We start from the raw sequence: 23,451 nt of genomic DNA, 5'->3' as shown, positions 1-23,451 counted from the left end.
TGGTCCCGTAAATCAGACAATGAACAATTTAACCTCCCGGGCATCCGTCTGGTCGCTAAGCGCCAGGCAGCACACATATAAGGATCGATTTTGGAATGAGGATGAACTCAAACAAGAGCCTGGCCAATGACAGGTGGTTGCCAGTCACTGTGTGTCAATGGCAGGTGGTCACTGTCATGCATGTGCCAACTCATTTGGCTCTCATTACACATTGTTTACAAGGCAACTGTCAGAACCAGAAAAAGAAGTAATGTGGGCCACCATGTTTTTTTATCCAACATGATGATTTATGTCCAAAAAACAGCACAAACAAAAATTGTAATAGATATTTCTTAATGAAGGGCAAATTAAAACAGTAACAGCAATGACAGTCATGGAATGGTTTAGTGAATTAGAAAAAAACAACAAAAATGGAATTGATCTCTATGCTGAAACTTGAAGCAAGAAATGCCCTCTTACTTAAAGATTGACAGACAAACTGGAGGACTGTGGGGGAGTGGAGTGCACGTAGTCCTCCAATCAGAGGATCGGCGGTTCGATCCCAAACGCCGCCGTGCGCGTCGATGTGTCCTTGAGCAAGAGACTTAACCCCACCATTGCTCATGTAGCTGTGACTACTGTGTGTTAATGGTGTGAATGCTGGTTGCTGGGTGGCACTGTGTGTGGTAACTGGGTTCATCACTGTGTGAATGAGTGAATGATGACATGAAGTGCTGAAAGCGCTTTGAGTGGTCGGAAGACTAGAAAAACGCTTTACAAGAACAGTCGATTTAACCATTTAAAGTGCCCTTTAGTATTTATTAACTGTTTATACATCTTTTTATAGGTGTATATGATTTTTCCATTCCATTTTTAAATTGTTAATTTATAGAATCAGTTGTTTAGTTGTGACTTACTACACTGTAAGATGCATTTGCTAGATTAACAAGCTAAAGTTGTCATTAGAAGAGGGACCGGTTTAATGCCTTATAAAGCAATGTGAGCTCATCCTCTCTTTGCTTTTGTCTTTGGATTTGTGATTTGAGATACATGTAATTCATAATTTCACAACAATTAATGAAGAATGAAATGCAAATGCAATTGTATTAAAAGAAATGATTCTTGAATGGCACATTTGAAGCCCAAACGTGAGGCTTTAAGTGGTTTGCTGTGATTTCTGTTTGTTTGATGAATCCTTGTGGGTAATCATGTGGAGTTTGCAATTTCCTACATCATAATGCATGGTTTGACACGACATATCTCAGATGATTGTGTCTTTAAAGCCAATATTGTTCAATGCAGACTGTGTTGACTGGAATTCATAGAGAGCAAATATCGTTTGTAAAACCAGGGAATCAAATACTATAATTTTGAACATATTTTTTATTTCATGACAGGGACTGGAAATGAGGTATGACATGCAACAAAGGTTCCAAGGCTGGATTCAAACCATATGCGAACTTCACTACAAAGGAACTGAGGAGCAACCTTCCGCTGGTTTGTTTGACCTTCTGTGAAATCTCATTTGAGCCAAAAAGACAGAAAGGCTGGGGAACGAGTCAGGGGATTTTGTTTGCTAAAACTGGCGCACATTAAAACCTCTGAGGACTATGATTGTATGATGCACCCGTCAGGCCAAAGCTTCGGCACAGGAGGAGGCCATGTGCATGGGCTGGATTATGTTAGCAATTTAACTAGTAGAGCGCAGCCAGTAGTATAAATTCTAATACATGTAGTTATGTTTAGTGATAGAATTGTTGTTTGTTTGAGCCAGTTGACTCTTTATGACTTGAGGGGAACAGCACACTGAAAAAAATGATGTGTTGAATTTACTTAATTTTTTTTAGGTAAGTAAATGCACGAAATAAATGTATCTAAATCCAGACATATTTTTTAAGTAAATTGTACTCATTATTTTCAAATAATTTCAGCCTACTTTTATTTATAATTTCTGCTCAACTGTTTTGAGTAGAGTTAACTCAAATTTATTAAGAAATTCCAACTAAACCCATGTTCAGTTTAATCAAATGAATTAGCTAACTGTAACTATTCTTTTTATTTACATTCTAATCAATTTATTGTTTAAATTATACATACTAAAATTAAGTCTCATCAAATGAAATGCCATTAGTCAATATCAGTGTATTTTATTCAAAAAAAGCAAAGGGCATATTATAATACACCTTACATAATAATCTAAACAAAAGAAAGAACATTCTTTTCCACAACTGGATGTATATATACAAACACACATTAACTATACATTACATATATATATACATTAAATGTTTATATGTACATTACATATATATAAACCAGTTGCTTTAACGCTAGAAGCCCCTCAACACAATCCAACAGACTGAGCAACAAATAAACGACACTATCAAAATCTTGTGCTACCTCTTATTCATTTTTCTTTAGATGGATATGTTCTTCTATTTTGTATGTTCTATAAATGTGTTGTATTTATTATCTTCAGTGCTTCAATGAGGTGTTGCAGACTCTTCAGGAGGCTTTAAAATCAAAAAGTTCCAACACAGCTGTGTGTGTGTACTAGAGTACCAGTCATAATATATATGTATATATAAAAATAGAAAAAAAATAAAGAAACAAATCTCACATGCTCAACTAAGGCACAAAAGTTGGTGTATTATAAAAAAAAAGACCAAGTGCATTGGGAACAGACTTATTTGTCAGCGAATAAATCAAGGCATAATGAAACATGTGACTTAAACCTCCAGAAACTTTTACTCTCCGATACTAGCGGAAGATGAAAATAGCAAATCTGTGTAGAGCCAGAACGAGACTAACTGTCACATCAATAAATGGAACAAACACCTTTTCAGTGTGCCATATATATCGTTTACCCGGGTTTGACTGGTGCTTTTTATAATTACGTCGACTCTTTTCTTCTGCAATGCAATGAGACCAGTTCACAAGAGTGGCTGAAGATTTCCTACAGTCCAGCATCTCTTTTGTTCCTTAGTCCAAGGATTTTGGGAGAAAGCTTTTCAGCATCCATTCGAAAGAGCACTTTCTGAAGGAATTCGTAATAGTATCTTAGCTCTTTGGGGTAAGCCATGTTCAGAGCGTAGATGACTCCCAGCATCATTGCACAAGCGCGGGCCACAGATCCACAGTTGTTGAGAATGATTACTCCTTCAACGAAAATTCCAATGTCATCACAATGTCGCATTTCTCCACCCTCCTTGTTGATGACATATATACCCATGGTATGCTTTTGCAGGTCTCTCAGGATGTCATTTCCTTCAATGTCCTGTATGTGTAAAGAGAATAGGAGAAAAGAACACGATTCATGAAATGTATTTCATTTCAATGACGTATACTTTACTGTATGAACATTGCCACCATACATAATAATCTCTTAGATGAATCTGATCCCATTTTATATGTATTTAAATAAAACTATATATCTGTGAGGTGTTATTAAAGATGTACATAGGAACGACGATACTGTGCAGCAAGTTGTTAATTTTATATGAATATTCTCAACCGTCTGTCAATGATAACATGAACCTCTGAAAACATATGTGGGTGACATTAGGATCTTAAAACATAACATGTGACAGGCAAATCAATCCCAATGACTTACTATATACTCCCGAACGAGCTGTCCCTCGTCCTCACCCAGGTAGATGCAAAGAGCCTTTAGGATAGCTGTCCTTTTCAGATTGACATCACTTGTCTCCTGTGTTAAAGAATTATAATTATTGAATAATAATAAGAAATACATAAATAAGTACAACAAGTTCAATAAACTGAACAATATTTATAAAATGTAATAACCTAAATGTACAATATAACTTAATGTTTTCATCATCACATATATACATGACATTTTACATGTCATAATGATTGGTGTACATATTTACTTCTTGCAAAATCTCCAGATGTTTAGCTAGTTTCTGGCCAGCAACTCCTCCCTTCATCTGGAAGATGGATGTCAATTGGGCTACATGGCTGTCCAACCGTGCCATGAAGGTAGATTCCAGTGGGATGGCTGTAATGCGTTGGAATTCAGCATGTATCTTATCAAAGAACAAAAAGACAAAATACAGAGTATTAGTGCAATATTCTGTTGTACAAAGACAAGAGGCACATTGGGAAAATAGCTAGCATGTGCTTACCTCATCGATATGGAAAAGTGCAGGCCAATCAGGATATACACACTTAATATGAGGGCCACGTCCAAAATGACTGTTTTAGTTTGTAATGTTTAAGAATCTCTGATCGCCTCGACACTTCAGCGCCACAGTCTTTACACTGCCACATAAACTAGACAAACAACAAAGAGAGAAGAAAAAATAATAATTAGTGATGGTGTTTATTCAGTCACCCGTGGTACTTTTAAACTCCTGCACTGTAGAGCTAACAAAAGATGAGTAATTAATTTAACTCATTGTTTGTCCCAGGAAATGTAATATTAAGCTGACTAAAGAGGACAAAAATCATTTGCACTAAAGTTGTTGAGTGCCTACATATGATCAGTGGCATAACTGCCCTATGGAGAGCAAAAATACCACAACGTTACAGAATATTTATCCTGAGCAGTACTGCTGGGATCAGCATACCTGTGAAGAGTTTGTTTGTTAAATGTACTTACCAAAACTTTATGAGGTCCCCAAAGAGTTCCACATCACACCAACATCAGATAGAAAAAACTGCAAAAAAATACATATATACCTGAAAATACAATTCAGGTATTTATTTTAGGAAAAATAAGTAATGTTCACTAATCATTACTGACTTGGGTTAAGATAATGACTCAAATTAGATCCCAACAAACACATTTTGTATTTATATAAACCCTCATATTACTATAGAAATGAGCAACAAATGGCAGAAATGTTTCTTAAACATGAATTATTCATATATAATTTTTTTTATTCAAAAAGTATATATATATATATATATATATATGATTAGTATCAATTCTCAATTATTAACAGACAAAATACTGTGGGTAGGCTACAATAGTTAGTTCATTTCTAATGAAACCAGAGCTGAAAACGAAGCTAAACTATTTTGGCACGGCAGGCAACCCAATATTATCCTATCCATTTAGTTTTTGGCCAACAACTAAAAAGTATTTTTTACCGGACGGTGGTCATGAATCGACCTTGCTTGTCCTCCTCTTATCTATCTACAGAGCAGCTGCAGCTTACATTTTCCCCGCATTGAAGCGCATTTCCTCCGTGCTCTCAGAGCTACCTACATGTTTAAGCTAACGCTAGCTCATTAGTGTATAGCCGAGAAAAGGCACCACAAAGGGAAAAGATACCACAGTAAAGAGTTGAGCAGAGGCGCGCGCGACTCACGTAATGGCTGTTAACATTAACCCATTTGGCGCCAGAGAGCAGCAAGCGCACTTTTATCAATAGGATTTCAGTTTAGTTATTGTTCCTCCTAATATTACCGCACTGATAGGTTCAAGTTAAAAATACACTTAAAGTGGGTCCGTAACGTTAAACCTTTCTACATGCCGAGAAAGCGGGGAAGGTGAAGCTACAAGCTATTAACGTTAGCTAACATTAGCTATCAGCTAGCGTTAGCTAACGTTAGCTATCAGCTAGCGTTAGCTAGTCAATTGACATTGGTTAGGTTCGACTTTTAGTGGCCACAAACTCACGAGAAAGTCCAACAAGAAAAGCATTTGATGCATCACGCATTTATATTGATATCATCGGCACCAGTTAGATAATTATTTTCACTTAAAATGAGTCTACTAATGCTAACCTAGCCTTAATGATGTAGGCAACATTAAGCTAACGTTAGCAGCTATAGCCTCAGTTAACATTTTAGTAACACACAGCAGACAACCAACTACTTTTCTTGGTGGCAACTAAATCCGGTTAAAGTGAAAATATAATACAGCCATGAATTTAAGATGTTTACTTACTGAAAACGTAGAGCCTTGGATACCCAGACAGCCAGGAGATATGGCAAATCTTTAAAAGTGAAAAAGATTCCCGCGTCCTCCAGGGGCGGTTTGTGGTCGCACATGCGCAGATGTGGAAGTTGAATGTGGTTGTAAAATGTACACATTTTTTTTATGTAACTTTTAAATGAAGGAAATAAGCTTTTTCTAAACCATGGAAGAATGTGTTAAGATTAATTAAAAAAGATAAGTAGGATTCAATAACACGTTCAAATCAGTGAAATAACCTTGAATAAATCAAGTAATATTTAAAAGGGGTCCGAATCATTTTTTTCAGTGCAGTGATCCTTGATCAGAAGTTCAGAACTCCACAAGTGCATTAGAATGACCTCTAGTGTGAACATACAAATTTATTGGTTATTAACTCCAAGGACTAGGGTCAAACAATTACACGTCTGCATCTATCCTGGATAAGCCGGGAATGTAAGAAGAAAAAAAAATCACTCATGAGAGATTTAAAAAAGGGCAAAACCACTGGCACAAACTACCTGGTGGAGGTCCAGTAGAAAAAGACGTTATAAAATGAAGCCATTTAATTAGACGAAAGCCTCTCAGGTGTAGACAATTTCCTAATGTCCTCTCTGTAGTCAGACCCTGGCTTTAGAAACCAAATCACACACTTACCCTCAGCAGGAACGGAGGGAGTAAAGTCACAGCATCCAATGATTACATTTGGACGAGGCTTTAATCTGTGGAGACTTTGCCTTCACATGTAATTCCAATTTCAAACCTTTGTCTTTTGTTGGACTCTTTTCGCTTTTTTTTCAGTACAGATAAAACATAATGCACGCTATATCACTGAATCCCGTGAGCTCGGGCAAACCTGACTGATAATACGTTTATTATTCCCACAAATTAACTTAAAATCTTTCATGCTTTCCATTCCAATTACTATTCCACTGCTGTAATCACTTCTCTTTGCTTTTGTTTAACAAGTTTAGAAGTCATGAACCTGGTGGCTGAGATACTGAAGCCCTGGCAGACCCAGGAAAACACTGTCCATGTGTGTGTGTGTGTGTGTGTGTGTGTGTGTGTGTGTACCCTGTGAGCCCCATTGTCTCCAGAGAGATTTGATTTATATCCGGCCCCAGTCTGTTGTCTGGTACCATCTCGCTCCCTGCTGCCCTCCGTCCCCCAGAGTGGGAGCAAACCGGCCCTTCCCTTCGCCACACACTATTTCCATGGCGTTGCTCTCATGCAGCAACCTATACACATATTTTAATGAAAACCAGTAATACAGCCTTCAGACACAGCTTCCATTTGTTTGTGGAGTAGTTTCAGCTGGACAGTAAATAGTCTCCAAAATCAATTTTGTCACAGTGATTGCAGAGGCTGTGGTCTGTTTTTTTTTGTGCCTCTCTCAAACAAAGTGAGATAAAGGGACGAGGCAAAATAATCCGCTTTTTGAACACACATCTGTCCCTCTTTTGAGAAGAAAAAAAAGACAATATGACATTTGTAGTGTAGTGATGGAGGAACAATGGCCCAGCATGCAGCAACAAGAATGAATGTAAGCATCAATTTTAAATAGCCAACAATGCATAACAAAGCAACATTATCCACTGGGTAATGGAGCTAGAGATCAAATAGAATTCATGTAAAGGTCGGAGAAATCAAAATAATCTCCAGGGAACAAAGACCAAATCAAAAGCTTCTGCATTTGATGTTTTCCACTATGTGGCTGCCTCAATAGTTCCAAGTACCATGGCATCCTATGAAAATCCACCCCAAGATTTTCTGAGCTGTAACCCAATGTGTGCACTCGATCGTCCAATCCCAAAACAATGGGCAGAAATAGCCAGCGGCGAAGCGAGTGTGGGGCGAGGGATAAGAAGACTTATCTGCATTAGGAAAAAAAAGGACACATTAAATCACATTAGCACAGTTTTGCCTGAGAACTAAACTTGTGAAGGGAGTACCAATGGCTTGAGAAGATTAGAAATAAATATGAAAATAAATAAATGTGCTTGTTCCTTGAGGCAGAAACCACAAGGGTGGCGATGGAGGTGGCGGCGGTGTAGTTTATTCCTATGCAGGGCTCACATCACCATCGGCCTTTTCTCTCCCCAGTGAAACTGTTTATTCATTAATTTCCTCTTCATTTAATTGGCAAGATGGAGTTGCCTCCTCCTCCTCGTCTTTCCAAACTGGCCTGCAGGTTTATTAGTGGTCCTTCTTTTCCAGCATCTTATTCATTTCAGTTTCCTGTCAACTCAGGCTGCACTTGATGTCTTTGCCCTTTATCTCTCATTTTATTTTACACCTAAACAGACAATTAAATTAAGAATAGAATCGCCGTGGAGCATAGACCTGTTAGCACCTACCGTTGAAAGTCTTTCTAAACGTGTCTGTTCTTGTAAGAAACAATATAATTTTTGAATGATAAAATGGAATTAGAGTATATTGTACATTTGTGTTGTTGTGCTGGATTTTAACGTAGAGCACGTTGTGTTATTTATACAGAATTAATTTCCCATTTAGCAGTTATTTTTTCCCCAAATGGTTTACGTTATTAGGTACATTATTATCTACATTATTTTTCTTTAATGTCAAAATGAGAAAATAAAACAGGACAATGTTTGCGCTAGAAATCTAGGAGGTTCTCTTTGAAACATGGATACATCTGCTCATTTCATTACAATGAGAAGGGGTCTACAGGGAGCCTGTGAGGCTCTACTTGGCTAAATGCTAACAAGCCAGCAAGGACAATACTCATCATGCTGAATGTATAGTGAGTTTATCAGGCATCGCAATGCCTGTGAAGATTAGCGTGGGAGCATGTTAACGTTTTCTATTATCCATCTCCGAAGCCATTGGGTAACATAACTTAGATAACAGGAAATTACTTTCAGCAGCAGCGACCACTGCTCATAACTATATAAAAGCCCTCCTGAGAACCTCCTTCAGCGGAGGAGTGCCGGCTTCATGTGGCCGTGTGCCTGTCGTCCGTTTCAGCACGAAATGATAAACAACATCGCAGAAGGTCGTGTTAGGAAGTCTGGGGGCACAATCGGAATAGAAGGAGGGTTGAGAGATTGAGTGCACCATTGAAAAGCCATCAACTCCCCCCCCCCCCCCTCCACCACCACCTCGCATCCCCCCCTCCTCCCTCCTTCCAAACATCCTCCCCTCCCGTTTTCAGCTCAGTGCACTCTTTAGCAGAATTATTGATGGTGCTTGTGAGGTACACAGGAGTGGGATGAAGATGTCTCAATGCCTGGGCTACAAAACAAGAGCTATGGCAAAGGGTGGGCCAGCAGGAGGAACAACACATGCAGTATTTATTGCTGTGTTCAATAAGGGGAAGGAGAGGAGGGAAAAAACGGAAGTGATCGCAGCCACTCATCTTGTGCTGGTGTTTCTGTTCGGATGGGCTCAAGACATCTGGTGATAACGTGATGAAAAATACTGAATCCCAGGAAAACAGTTCTGCTTTGAACATTTGCCTTTGAGTAGAGACATAAACAATAATGTTGATGACTAAAGTCAATAAATATACAATGCAGAATGACTTATCTTTTATTATTTTATCTTTTATCTCAAGCTCATTTCAGAATTCCTCTATAGGCAAATGTTAAAAGCTGTGAGAGATTGGACTGCGTAAGCATTCAAACTACAGAAACTACAGAGTAGGGGGATAATTATCAGTGGATCGAACCCTTTTACATCCGAGTAGTCAAATGAACTACTGTCCCTTTAAAATGATTGACAATAGCAGCTTTAAGAACAGTTCTTGCGCTCTCAGTTGGGAAATTAGAAACACTATCTGCAAAAAATGTTTACTGTTTGCAAACGCAAAATAAACTTGTACCTTTAACTTCATAGTGGTACAGTTTTAAATAAATGGAGGGGGGGGGGGGGGGGCGTTTGGCGGCAACAAATGTTTAGGAGAGAGAGCTTTTCTTTTTCTTTGTTAAGATGTTTCTTCTGTTTCATCATACTTACAGTACTTTACTCGTCTCCTGTTCAAGCCCTCGTCAACTCATCTGTTTCCTCTATCTTTTCACAGGATGAACCGTTTGTCATCCGAATATTGCTTTTTGTGCAACAATAAAACAAACTAAAGTGTGTTTCTTTGACTTTTTTTTATTGCCCTCTATGCAAACGGTGCAGTTTTTTTGGTGTTGTCCCTGTTGACAGCTGCTCTTTGTTAGAATGAGACACGAGTCGTATTTTCTTCCATCTCTGTTTCTTCCCAGTGAAATTATGTTTCCATACCTCAAGCCCCAGAGAGAGATAACTCTTATGATGACAGTTAATGAAACTCACTGCCCCGAGATTCATTAATAATCTACAGGCTCTCCTTGTGTATTCACAGCATGGGAAAGAGGAGAGCATGAGGCACACACACACACACACACACACACACACACACACACACACACACACACACACACACACATACACACAGTGTTGCTTTTGATGAACGCCACGGCCCCGATGGACGTCCATGTAATCCACGTTTATAGGAATGCGATCCTCTTTAAAAGGTCCCTTTTCATGGAATGTCTCATCATAAAACAACTAGTGGATTAAAATCATGCAGTCAGTTTAAACCATCTTCCAGTAAGAAGAAATAATAAACACAGCAGATATCTTACAACAACTCTATCGGCTGTTTTTGGTGCTCCGGTTGCCTTTATGGAGATGCTGATACAGATCAATTGAAAGAGTCTTACGAAGTACCGTCGTATTTCTATCATTACTTTTTAATGTTTTTGTTCAATTGTACCCTTTTGTTTTCTCCCTCATCCTCCTCTTAGTATCATGTCGTACAGGACAACGCTACCTGATTTATTCCGGCTCGTTCTGCTGCTGATGTGTTTCTGGTGCCCTCTAGAGGAACAGTAACAGCATTACAAGAATAACGTGTAGCTATTAGAATGGGCCATTTCTTACATTACTAGCAAGGTAATTGTTATAATCTTCGCAATAGATAAACTGAAACCACAGCATGTATAAAATACGTTGTATTAAATTGTGTAGTTTGTTGAATAACTTTATTTACAGTACGAGGAATCAAGAAAAGGTTTTGCTATGAACGTGTCTCTTGTTGGTTCAGTAAAGAAGTCAAACCTCCATCCATGTCACATGCAGGAGCCATCGGTGTTTCTCTTACTCACAGGGTTCATGAGAAATGACATCTCAGATACGTCAATTTCCTTTCTTGTCAAATAATGACTTCAATTTATGAAACCACAGGCTGCACCCTTCCGATAAGGAGTCACTGGCATCTTCCGCAACTGAGGTTAAAAGTCCAGCAGGTCTGCGTTCTTTTCAAAAGTTAGGACGACTACTGTGCAAATCCGAAATCATCTCCATCTTTACGATTAATGAACAAATAGCCTACTGTGTGTTTACTTCAACGTTTTTTCTGGTCTTAGTTCTAGCATTTTTATTTTTTTGCCCCAGCAAACATCTTTGTCTTTCCAGAAATAGGCTCACTGCTGTCTGACTCAAGTCAGCTGATGTGATGAACCCTCTAAAGTCACACACTCAGTTATTCATACTCCGACTAAATATAGATGTATGATGCACAGAGTTGGTCTGCAGGCTTTTGTGAACACTAAAGTGCAATACTTAGGGTGACACCAGTTTATTTCATGGGTTAGTCGTCTTACAAAAAGCCATTAGACAAAATGTACAACTACAACACACACACATCAATGCAGCCACAGTTAGAAAGAAGAAGGACGTGAATCCCCCCCAAATGTATACAAGCCATTGCCCCGATGGCTTTACTAGTAGAACAGCTAGAAACAATAAAGAGGAAGTTAAATAAATAAATAAAAATAAAAAGTACATGAAAAGAAAACGCCTCAATTGTGGCCAGAGCAGAATTTTTTTTTTTTAATGTGGGCTCCTTCTATGCCACGAGTATCTGCGCTTCAGTGAGTTCAAGACCCTTCTTAACTTTGACATTTAGATTCAAACGTCTATATTCTTTTCCATGACGGTCAGTGGCCTCGGCTGAGCAGTATCTCTTGCTAACGATACTACACAGAAGAGGAAGCTGGTTTACCACACGCAGCCGTCCCTCACTGTTCATGACACAACTTCCTTCTTGTGTGTGAGTAAGAGACAGATAGAGAGAGACAGAGAGAGAGAGATAGAGAGAGACAGAGAGAGAGATAGAGAGAGACAGAGAGAGAGATAGAGAGAGACAGAGAGTAGATTGGCTGCATAACACAGTTAGTTTCGCTGAAAAGTTGAGAAAAGTTCAAAGTACCAAAGATCATGGAGCCACAACAGATCCGAGAGGGATACTTGGTGAAAAAGGTAAGGACAATTACAAGAACACACGATATACAAGATAAAATCCACCTTGCATTGCATTTGAAGGACTGGAATGTGTTTTTTTTTATTTGACGTTTGTTAAAGGATTTAACAAAAAAAAATAACCAAACTGTGACTGACGTGACTAAAAATATATATCTTGACCAAGAGGAATGTTGTTCAAAGTTGAAGCAGGATGGAGACTGACAGACCCGCATTTCACTCAAAAGCGGTTGGTTAAAGCGAATCACACTTCCTGCTTCTGCCCAGAGAGAAAACATGTAATGTGTTCTGCATGTTGTATGTGACCAATTCTCAATTATGAAAACAAATTACTTTCATTTATTACATTTTAAACAAATGCAATGTCCTAAAATAAGCAGGGTGTCTTTGCAATATACCATAACCAAGTAAGTTGAAATCCACTTGAAACCAAAAATTCAAAACATAAAACAATGTCTGCGCAAAAAGAACAGTCATGAAACCATGAATACATTTAGAACTGGTTTAACTTTCAGTTCTGTTTTCTAGACTGAGTTGGTTGTGACTTTGTCTTTTGACCTAACATCACAATGAAAGGAACATTAGAAACAATATTTCACTGGTATTCTTCTACTTATTTTAGCGTTATATAACTTTGTTACGTACCTAAAGTGTCTAGGGGTGGAGGACGTAAACAAGTTAAAATAATAAACCCGGGAGATCTGCATCAACGGCAAAACAAGGATATTTAATGAAGGAAAACAACACAACTGAAAACAATCTCCAAAGGAAGACGAGTACAGCGTATGGCTTCTTTGTTACTGGCTCCCAAAACGTCAGCACCTCGCAACCTCTCTGGTTCCGCTCTGGCTTCCACTGAAGCAACAACCCCCCCTCTGGCTTGGCACAGCCATTTAATCCCCTTCTGATCAGCTGCAGGAGGGACGTCGCCAGCACACCTGAAGGAAATCACACCTACTCTCACTCACACACACACACACACACACACACACACACACACACATACACACGCAAACACAAACAAGGCACGAAACAAACTTCATCATCCTACTATTTATTTTAAGACACCATCCTTCTAACAATGTATTTGTGACCAGGTTTTAAGGTTTCACCCTTTCCAAGTGGAAATTGGACCCTTGCTGCAGACTTTAATGCCATATTTATATACAGTAATTTGCTTTATAAATTTGTTGGAGAGTTGGAATTAAACCACACGGAGTACTACATGAAAGAAAGTACAGTATGAATGCTTCAGTAATATGACACATACCAACATTTAGGATATGTTTCACAGCAGATATGATTTTTTTAAGCCTTAAGTCAACCTTTCAAAAACGAGAGGCAGAAAACGCATTTTAAGACCGAACTTCCTCTCAAAATAAAAAAAAGTTTACTTTTTGTGGCGTTATCGAACCGATGGAAGTAAAACTTTAGGGCTAAAATGAGAATAAATATTCAGTGGAGGCTTGAGGCTTCCTGTTGACTGTCTCATTGATCCTCAGGGTACGCTGCTGAACTCCTGGAAGGCAGTGTGGGTGGTGCTGTCAGACGATGGGCTGGAATTCTACAAAAAGAAAACAGACCGCTCTCCAAAGGGAATGATCCCTCTGAAGGGAGCCGTGCTCGTCAATCCGTGCCAGGATTTCGGCAAGAGGATGGTGAGAAAATGTCAAGTATAGCTGTCGACAAAAACGCCAGCTGACGTTGAAGGATTAGAAATGTGAAACTTTGTACATGATTAGTGACTTCAAGTGAGTTCAAGACTAGAATTCATAAAGATATGTATTTATATTGAGACAACCATTATGTATTTTATTTCATAGCAGCTGTGTTAATGGTTTATTAGCATCATATTATAACATTCAATGAAACAACGTGACTGACTAATAATGCTCCATTTAGCTGGTTTTCAAGATCACCACTGACAGGAAGCAGGATCACTTCTTTCAAGCCTCACACGTGGAGGAGCGAGAGTTTTGGGTCAAAGACATCAAGAGAGTGATCACCTGCCTGGATGGGGGGAGAAAATTTGCCAGGAAGTCCACAAGACGCTCCATCCGCCTGCCTGACAAAGTCAACCTGACGTATGTGTTCCATAAAGTCTACTCGGTGGTGGAGACAAATTAAACCGCCTAATTTGGTTTCCCTTCCCTACGGGCGCTTCTGTCACACCTGTCAGGTTACCGTGCACGGGGTTGAACGTTCTGCGACTGACATGAAACTTGTGAAGCCTTCGATGTAAATTCACCCGTCAACGACTGAAGCCTACGGGTCCCAAACAAAAAGTTGGCAACCACAACTTTTGACAGTATTGGATCGGACTGTGATTTCCTTATGGATTGTGCGATAAAAAAACCCTGAAACCTATCAACCTATAACTGCACATTATAATATTATTAGGTAACGATATGCCTCCTGTCTCTTCATTTATTTTTTACTACTGCAGGTTGTAAGCTGGCCTTATATTTGTACTTTTCTTTTACTAGCCTTATAGTTATAGTTTTTTTCTTTTTGGAAACACATAAAAAATGGACACAGATGTCTTTGTTTACCACGATTCGTCCACCCACCGGACGTGGAGGAAACGTGGAGCTTGACACGACTGCTTTTAGTGAACAGATAATTGCACGTGCTCAGTGATGGATGGAGATATATATTTTTTTCCTCAGGGAACTGTACGCACTGATGAAAGACCAAGACGGTGGAGTAAAAGAGTTGAAGCTGGAGCAGGAGAGCCGTGTCTTCAACCACTGCTTCACCGGTATTGTTGTCTTGTTCTTTTCTTTCTGATGTAACAGATGTGGAAGCTTTTTTTTTTTCTTTTACTCTCTAATGGCTTTGGCATTTCTGCCATTTCCTTTTCTTTTTTTTCTCTTCTCCCCAGGTGCAACGGTGGTGGAGTGGCTGATTTCAAAGGAGAAAGCGAGAAATAGACCCGAGGCCCTGATGCTAGCAGCAGGGCTCCTGAATGAGGGTTTTCTCCAGCCTGCGGGCGACCTGTCGAAGGAGGGAGCAGAGAGCGGAGAACAAACCGTCTTTTTAGATGAGACCATTGCTCTCTATTACTTTGTAAGTTTAAATGTGACTTTTGGCGTATTTCTTTGATACGGTTGGGCATGACTAAACATGATAGTTGTGTATTTCTGCGTGATGTGCGCAGGCAGACAGTGGGTTCTTCTGTGAAGGCTACTCCAGTGATGAAGATGTGCTTCTGAAAGAGGAATTCAGAGGAAACATCGTCAAACAGGGCTGTTTACTGAAACAGGTAAATCAGAATGCAGGCAAGGGGTCAAAGGGATTTTGTTGCCATGTATCCATTTACAATCCCAGCACAAATTCTCACACTGTGTGGATGGGAAGACATTTTTTAATGAGTGAAAGTAACTTTCCTGTTGAAAGTGGGAACAACTTTTGTTGTTACGGTCAGGCAGCTAATTTCTGACATTCACAGAAAAAGGAAGTGTTCTATTTGCTGCATGCTATGTCTGCTGTTCAGGGATATTGAAACAAATCAGACGACGCATGTTGTTTTATCACAGGGACACAAGAGAAAAAACTGGAAGGTGCGAAAGTTTGTCCTGAGAGATGACCCCGCTTTCATGCATTATTATGATCCCACAAAGGTAAATACGTGTACAAACTGAACCAATATTATTGTACCAACACGACTTTCCTATAACGGCATTTCCCTGTGCCTTCCCGGGGGTCAGGGTGACAATCCCCTGGGCTCGATCCATCTCCGCGGGTCGGTGGTTACGGCTGTGGAGTTCGTGCCAGACGGTGAGTGGGGCCATTTTAATCGTTGTTCAGTGTCAGTAGCTTTCTCATCGACTCGTCCCCTCTGACTCCCCCCCCTCCCCTTTCCCTTCCCCCCGTTCCGGATTCCAGCCAAAAAGTATGACGTGGACGGCGACCTCTTCGAGATCATCACCTCGGATGAGACCCACTACTTCCTCCAAGCCGCTAAGGCGGAAGAACGAAAGGAGTGGATCACAGCGATACAGGCAGTGTCCAAAAGTGGGAAATAACAGGAGCAGCAGGAGAGTCACAGTTGGAGTTATTGCTTGTAAAAATGTTACACTGAAAGGCCTTTAGCTCCATAAAGGTGTGTCAGCAAAGCTTTTATGTAAACTGAATTAGTGCTGTGTCGTAATGCTCTACACGCTATCAGACTAATCGTATGGTGTTCATATATCTTATTAAAAAGAAATAAAGGTTACAACAGTTAAATGTGACAGTATAGTTTGTTACAGCTAATGCCTAAGTGGATGTTTGGATGTCAAGGGCTCGTAATGTGTGGCAACGTCTTAAAATAAGACTTTCCAGTAATAAGGAGTAATATATTGGTAATATTTTGGTACTTACCAACATTATACCAACACAATGTCTTATGTTGTAAAGTAAATATTTGACTTTTATGACATGAATGCAACCTGATCATGTTTGTAACAAGCTTTGTAAGCGCTATGTTGTAACACACCTAATCAGTAGTACTCAAGTTGTACTTCTCAATCCTTTGTGAAAACTACTGTTCTACTACTATTTCAATGTCCATGAGCAGGCAGCTAACTGTGGTATCCAAGAGCACACTTACTTGCACAGTCATTGCATCTATTACTTGATGGAAAGCTGTGGTTTATTTGCTAAGTATGAAAAAGTTACTATTTTGTTCATTGAAGACAATAAAACATCCATTTTAGGGCGAAAGTGAAAGTCAGACACTTATACGCTGTTTGAATGTGATATCTGGTAAAGACAAAATAGAGGCTGGAAAGAAATAATAGTAACCTGTTTCTGGTTGGAGGCTTACTCTTATGCACAATATGTTTTCTCATTTCCTTCTTTCTTACCTACAATACCTTTCGACAGTTTTATACTTCAAGCTATCATAGAAACACGCCCGCTTCCTGAGAATGAATCACATTCCGCCTTCACACCAGTGTCTCTTTGTGGCTTGCAGGCCGGCTGCATCTGTGAGAGAATGTATCAAAGGCAAAAGTGACTGGCTTCAGCTGCAGTATGACTACACAAAGAGAAAACAAAAAAAAGCATCTTTATACTTATTGTGAAGATGTTTTAAGCACAACCGCAAGTTAAAATGAACACACTTATAAAAATGATTTCCTGAGATCTGGGAATGTGGAAAATGATGGTGATTCATCATGAAACATGGTGAAATATGAAACGCTTTTGCTTCAGCTGCTGCCTATTCAATCAAACCTCCTACATAATTATACTTCATCATGTTGTATACTGTACGAGGATCGGGTTACATTTCTATTTTATTAGCATTCATAAGAAAGATGAAAACAAAGTCCATCCGCCAATTTGTTTTTTTAGAAATGACTGGCATTTGCAAACAAATAAAAGTGTGTCTGTGTGCTTTACTGTATCGACACAAGAGGGCGCTATATATTAATCCAACGTTCCCGAGAACCACTGGAAAGTGGGATCTCATTCCACTGACTGATTGTCAATTTCTTTTGCAAAGCATTACAAACACACACACACACACACACACACACACACACACACACACACACACACACACGTTCATCTATGATGTACAGTATATTAAAACAATAGAACAAAGTCCAATCAATAAATCTTGGGTAGAATTAGAGCTCATGTAAAACTGTAATAACATAAATCACAGCGTAGTCATGTTGTTGTACATTTAAATTAACATTTTCTGGATACTCAAACTAATGATCAGTTTAAACAGCTAGGGAAAATGCAATATGACAGTTATCAGTCTAAGATGATATACATGTGGCTCTTTAAAAGCTAGTGCATGCGGGTTCATGCAAACTGTTTTAATATTAGTTCTGAACAAAGTTCAATGACTTGACCAGGCGCTCAGATCCAGCAAAGAGCTATAAAAATGTTACATCGTGTAATCCCTGATCAAAACCCCCCGTTCTGATCAAATAGAAAGGGATGGGGGTCCCACCAAACATTTGAAGGTATCAAACAAATAATTCAATCGAAATGTCATCCAAGATCATTCAGAGGTGGAGGTGGCAGATCAAAGCAGAAACAGCAGCTCTTTCATGTGTGAAATACTGATCCTGGAGCAGCAAAACATCCTGAGAAGAAGGAGGCAGAGTTTGTATCCTGACTTATGGCACCGATGTTCAACAACAGATACTTTAATAAATCAAATAAAAAGTCACTAATTATTTCTAAAACAATGTGAATTTCTTCTTTTTGAAGATGAAGTACTCATTATTAAAATATTCAACTTGATCACTTACCATATTTGGAACTTTAAGTTAATTCCACAATAAAGTAAATTTGTGCAAATAAATGCAATTAATAAATGCAAATAAAGAATAATATAAATGTGATAAAATAAGGAGATGGATTTAGAATTTGGAAAAAAATATTTCAATTCAACACACAGAAACAGGAAAACACACCTTTTCTCAACTACAGACTTTAAGTGTTCCTCTCCTGCACTGTGAAAAAAATGGCAGCACTCTAGCACTCAAAAAAAAGGGAGACAAATAAAAATGCAACATTGCAATGTACCTTTTAGAAAGGTTTGGTATGCACTTATTTAGAAGCATCAAATAAGTGATCAAAGAACCAACGGGTTTTACTCTGCTGATTAAAAGCTTTTTTTTTAAGTGTTCCATCTATTAAGCAACAACACATTGAAGAACATATTACTTGAAAATATTGGTGCTGCACAATTGTGGATGTTTGCCAACTGCCGTTCAACTAAATTAGAGGAAGCAGACCGTAAAACTTAAAATGCTCTTATGTGGCTGGATCCTAGCTCGGCAGACTTTGACTGACTGGTGAGTTTGGCCAAACGGTTCCTTGAGGGAAACTTTTTGACTGGCGTGTTACAAAGTGTGTCCCCCCCTCCCTTGCCTGGAGACTCCCCAAGAAGTTCATTTTTTTGACGTGTCTGCTCTTAAAAAACATTGGTTTTGATATTGGATCAGTGGACTGCTGTCAAATTACTGTTCAGTGTCTGCCCAGGTGGTGGTCCTTCAAAGCTGCACCGACTAAAAGCCTGGAAAATATTCCTGTGTCAACACATTCTGATGAAACCGTGATGCATATAATCCACCGGGTTTAGGTCTCGTGCCTTCTGATACCCTGCTGAACAGGGGCAGCTAAATAGTTTGATGGGCACGAACAGGACGGTCTGGGGTTAGAAGTGCCCTGAATTCACCTAGAGCTCTGCAGAAAAGAGTGTTCTCGCTGTGAGTTAGCCGTTGTGCTCTTTATTTTTTCGTTTTGATGAGACAGGCAGAGACAAGTCAGGGGGGCTGCAAACATCCACGGAAAAAACAAAACAAAGGGAGACGCGAGGGAGGCAGCTCCTGGAGCAGTTTTTAAAAGAAAACAGGATAAGTCCACTCTGAAGGTGATCTGTTTGAATATCAATAACACTTGTCTTCTTTACATTTTAGCTGACGCACACATGTTCATCCATTGAATGCTGGTTAAGAGTAAATTGACTGCTCAACCCATCAATCCATCAATGAACTGTATCAATGTCAGATGCCTCAGGCGTTGCCAGGCCAACGCGGCAGGAGAAGCCATTTTTCTCTAAAATTATAACTTTCAGCAACAGCTGTCTTCAACAGAAGAATAACAGCATAATTGCTGTGATGATGGATGACTGAATTTCCCAAAGCCTGGATCCATTAATTGGTGTGTGTACAGAGCAGAACGGATTCATCGGGCTTAACTGCCTGTTTGACACTGACGGTGACAGTACGATACTCTCAATTCACTCCCTTGTTTCCTCACACAGACAAAAGCTCAAGTCAAATGTCAATCGAGAATCCGGGCCGGCGATGTCACCACTTCGGGTTGATGACTTCCATGGACACAGATTCGTCAGGGTTGGAAATTGTCTTCGCAACGATGGGAATCTGTCAAAAGCGTTCTCCATCATGTGACAACCCCTGCCCTTTCCTGCCAATCTGTCATGATTATGACATGTGAGATTCATTATTTCCCAATGCCGGGTGGCAGGGACTCTTCACGGCCGTCTGCGAACAGCTGGGCACCTGGAGAAGTTTCGTCAGTCAAACTCTGTATTGTGCCTACAACCACAATCCAGATGAGACCATCATCTAGATGTAACCATCATCCACAGAAAGCCGTGAGGACAGAAAGCACAGGAGCTTCAGCGTAGAAGCAAAGTCAGTAATGTCCGTTTATCATGACAGTAATAGTAATGTGACTAATAGTAATAGAAATGGTGGCAAAAGGGTGTCAGCGCGGTCATGGGGAAGGCGGGACAAGGGTCCAGATTTAGCCAAGATCCACGGAATTAATCTTTAAACTTCCTTTCACCTGCACTGTAATCAATTGAAATACAAATATAAAACATTTGCTGTTATTTAAAACAAAACTACAGATTTGCTCGGGACGTGTTTACTTTTACATAATAACTAGTAGTACTATTTCACAATATCAAATTAATGAAATGTTACATTACTTGAACCTCGATTGCACTTGTAATCTATTCTAACACAAATCCAGTGAGCCTCTCCAGGACTCGGTGAGGACAGTAAGACATTTCAGGGTTGTGGTTTGCTCGCTTCAGAAATAGCTTCTCACCACAGGAATGATACCAAAATATAGTGAAAGGTCCTTTACTATTTTTAGTGTTTCAACATGCTTTGAACTGGAACTTTTAGTTTATATTCCGAATCAAAGATTCGGACCTTCGGATGACAAATTAGGAGAAAAATGTCCAACATCCTTTAAGCTTTGTGCAGTGAAACCAGACAGCTCAGAGTGGATTACTGCCGAGGAAAACTCCACTGCTAAAAGCCTCTTCTTGCATCAAAAAACTTGACTTGTTTCATCAATTTCAGCCTCTCGTTTTCAAAAAATGTTATTCCCTAGAGGTCTGAGGGATTAAGGGACACTGCAACTGTCATTATTATTAGTAGTCACATTACTATTGCCGACACCATTGCTACTGTTGTTATCATTGTTAGTCTACTACTCACATTACAGCTATATACGTTATTTTAAATCATTATTAATAAGCTTTCTTCCTTTTTATGCGTTGAATGTTATTTTGTGGGGAGTATTTCCTGTGTCGATGTGAGGGTTTCGGGAGAGGGATGTCGCAGATGTTAAGATTGTAAAAGCCTGTGAGGCCAATTTGGGATTTGGGATTCAGGGCTACAGAAGATGAATTGAATTGAATTGAGTTGCAATTGAATACGAATGAGAGAAAACTTATTTTGTTCATGAATGCCATTAATTTGACCTGACGTTAAGGATTCCTATATGTAAAAATCACTTCACCCAGTGGCGGGTTGGGCCACACTAACAACTAATGACACAATTGGCGTGCAGTTTGCTCGAATGCCTGCTGGGGAATCTGTATCCAATATGATGCTGCCTTGGTATTTAGAATGACACAGATGCATTTTCATTGATTTTGTCCTGTATTTTCAATGTGGTTTACATGTCAGTGCACCCACAGAGCCAAATCACTGAAGCGTATATTTCTCATATTAGATTATTTCTGTAATAATATATAAGGCCTACAGATCACAATGAACTCCCAGGCAATGAAATTGTCATGGTAACGCTGGGTTTGGGTTTTTCCCATTTTTCTCCATCTCCCTCACAAGTCCATGTTTTGTTGCCGGCTGATCGCATCACATCGCTTATCAGGCTTATCTGCATCGACCCCGTTTCCCCGCTCGCTCAAAACCAGACTCCAACAGAAACCGGTCTTTTGAAACTTGACGGATCTTCATCTGATCACTGAAAAGCAAAGCAACATCATTACAGCTTCAGTAGCTTTCACATAGTAGTGCTAATGCTAGTTAGTGTTGTGCAACTGCTAATGTTTGCTCGACAGGTTTTAACATAGAAACGGAACTTTTTAGAGAAGTATTTCTCCTCTGTGTTTGATGAGTGGGACTTGGGAAAGGGTTCATTAGAAAACCCAACCCGTTTTGTGTCTGTATGCAATGACTTCTAATTAAGGTTTTAGATAAGCTAATTGTGTGAACAAAATACAAGAGGATTTTTCTTCAAAATAAAAAGAAAGAACACATAACACAATCTCGGTAGACAAATGAACAGAGCTTCATTTAATCTGTTAAAGGAAGAGTATTGATTAAATTGTTCTCAAGTGAATCATTATTCATGACCAGCAACGATTTTCTGTCACAGAATGTCTCAGGGCTGCAAAGCTGTAGGCAAGGAAACTAAGAGAAGTGCACAAACATCACATTAAACTGCTATCTAAGAGACATGGTGGTATTAACAGCCTGGATGTCCAAAATGCATTTGTCCACTCAACGTGTTAGCTCCCAGCAAGAGCTTCACACCTGATGATCTAAAGAGATAATTGTTTAATGCGTATTTGTGAAATGGAGGAATGATTCACACATATGAATGCATTTTAAATTGCATATTTTTCTTTAATTATATATCTAGATATTTGCATGTTTGGGATGTGTTACTAAACTGTGATACATTGTAGGGTCTGAAGTAAGGAGACATAAGGATCACGCCTACATTTTGGTAGTAGTTATAAAACCCATACAGATATAATGACGCTGAAGACATTAAAGACCCTTTAGTGGTGCCGACACCTGTTTTCTCAGTTTGTGGAAGGAGGGCCGCACTGCACGGAATCCTAACAAGAGCGGCCAGGCAAGCCTTGTGAAGTTTACTGCTCTGCAATTCCCATTTAAGGATGAGAAGGTTCTCTCTGTTTTGATGACTGGATTAATTTGAAATCCTTTGTAGAATTGGCCAGACACATTCAGCGAGGAGAAGAAAGAGAGAAAGAAACAAGTTCTGGTTAATGTCAAATGCGGCTGCAGGGGCCGAGTCTTCCCGTTAGATCTGCTTCTGATGAAAGTCTCGCTGCTCAGCCATTGAAGGAAGACTTATTTTACAACTCACAATTCTATGTACGAAGTCAAGTGGAGTTAAAGCCAACCACAGGGACCGAAGGAGAGTGATGAATAACCATAATGCCACATTTAGTTCTGTTGAGCCTGGCTCCTTGTGGCCGAGTCAAACTGTGAGTCAGCCGGCGATTTATTGCTCTCGCTGATGAACATCACACCCGCACTCACACACTCACACACACACACACACACACACACACACACACACACACACACACACACACACACACACACACACACACACACGCGCGCACACACACACACACACACACACGCGCACACATACAGGTTCTACATCATCTGGTTATA

At 39.5% G+C, this 23,451-nt stretch overlaps 2 protein-coding genes across 3 annotated transcripts; one reads left to right on the top strand and one right to left on the bottom strand.

The window, feature by feature from the left end:
- Nucleotides 1-2,107: 2,107 nt before the first annotated feature.
- LOC144409466 (uncharacterized) lies at nt 2,108-6,037 on the bottom strand. 2 transcript variants are annotated; one of them, XM_078104492.1, is made up of 6 exons: nt 5,900-6,037; nt 4,604-4,661; nt 4,128-4,275; nt 3,873-4,028; nt 3,593-3,688; nt 2,108-3,256 (listed from the first exon to the last, which is right to left on the bottom strand). In XM_078104492.1, the coding sequence occupies exons 4-6, from the start codon at nt 3,975-3,977 to the stop codon at nt 2,936-2,938; spliced, it is 522 nt and encodes a 173-aa protein (XP_077960618.1). In that variant the 5' UTR covers nt 3,978-4,028; nt 4,128-4,275; nt 4,604-4,661; nt 5,900-6,037; the 3' UTR covers nt 2,108-2,935. The 2 variants fall into 2 exon arrangements, with proteins under 2 accessions (XP_077960618.1, XP_077960619.1); XM_078104493.1 differs by lacking the exon at nt 5,900-6,037 and having other exon boundaries at nt 4,604-4,753.
- A 5,728-nt stretch (nt 6,038-11,765) lies between these two features.
- plek (pleckstrin) lies at nt 11,766-17,615 on the top strand. Its single transcript, XM_040179262.2, has 9 exons — nt 11,766-12,217; nt 13,720-13,875; nt 14,120-14,301; nt 14,887-14,978; nt 15,102-15,286; nt 15,378-15,482; nt 15,757-15,840; nt 15,928-15,997; nt 16,106-17,615. The coding sequence occupies exons 1-9, from the start codon at nt 12,176-12,178 to the stop codon at nt 16,243-16,245; spliced, it is 1,056 nt and encodes a 351-aa protein (XP_040035196.2). The 5' UTR covers nt 11,766-12,175; the 3' UTR covers nt 16,246-17,615.
- The last annotated feature ends 5,836 nt before the right edge of the window (nt 17,616-23,451 follow it).

Source organism: Gasterosteus aculeatus, chromosome 6, assembly GCF_964276395.1.
Source record: "Gasterosteus aculeatus chromosome 6, fGasAcu3.hap1.1, whole genome shotgun sequence".
Lineage (NCBI taxonomy): Eukaryota > Metazoa > Chordata > Actinopteri > Perciformes > Gasterosteidae > Gasterosteus > Gasterosteus aculeatus.
This window is presented reverse-complemented; position numbering and strand designations above follow the sequence as displayed.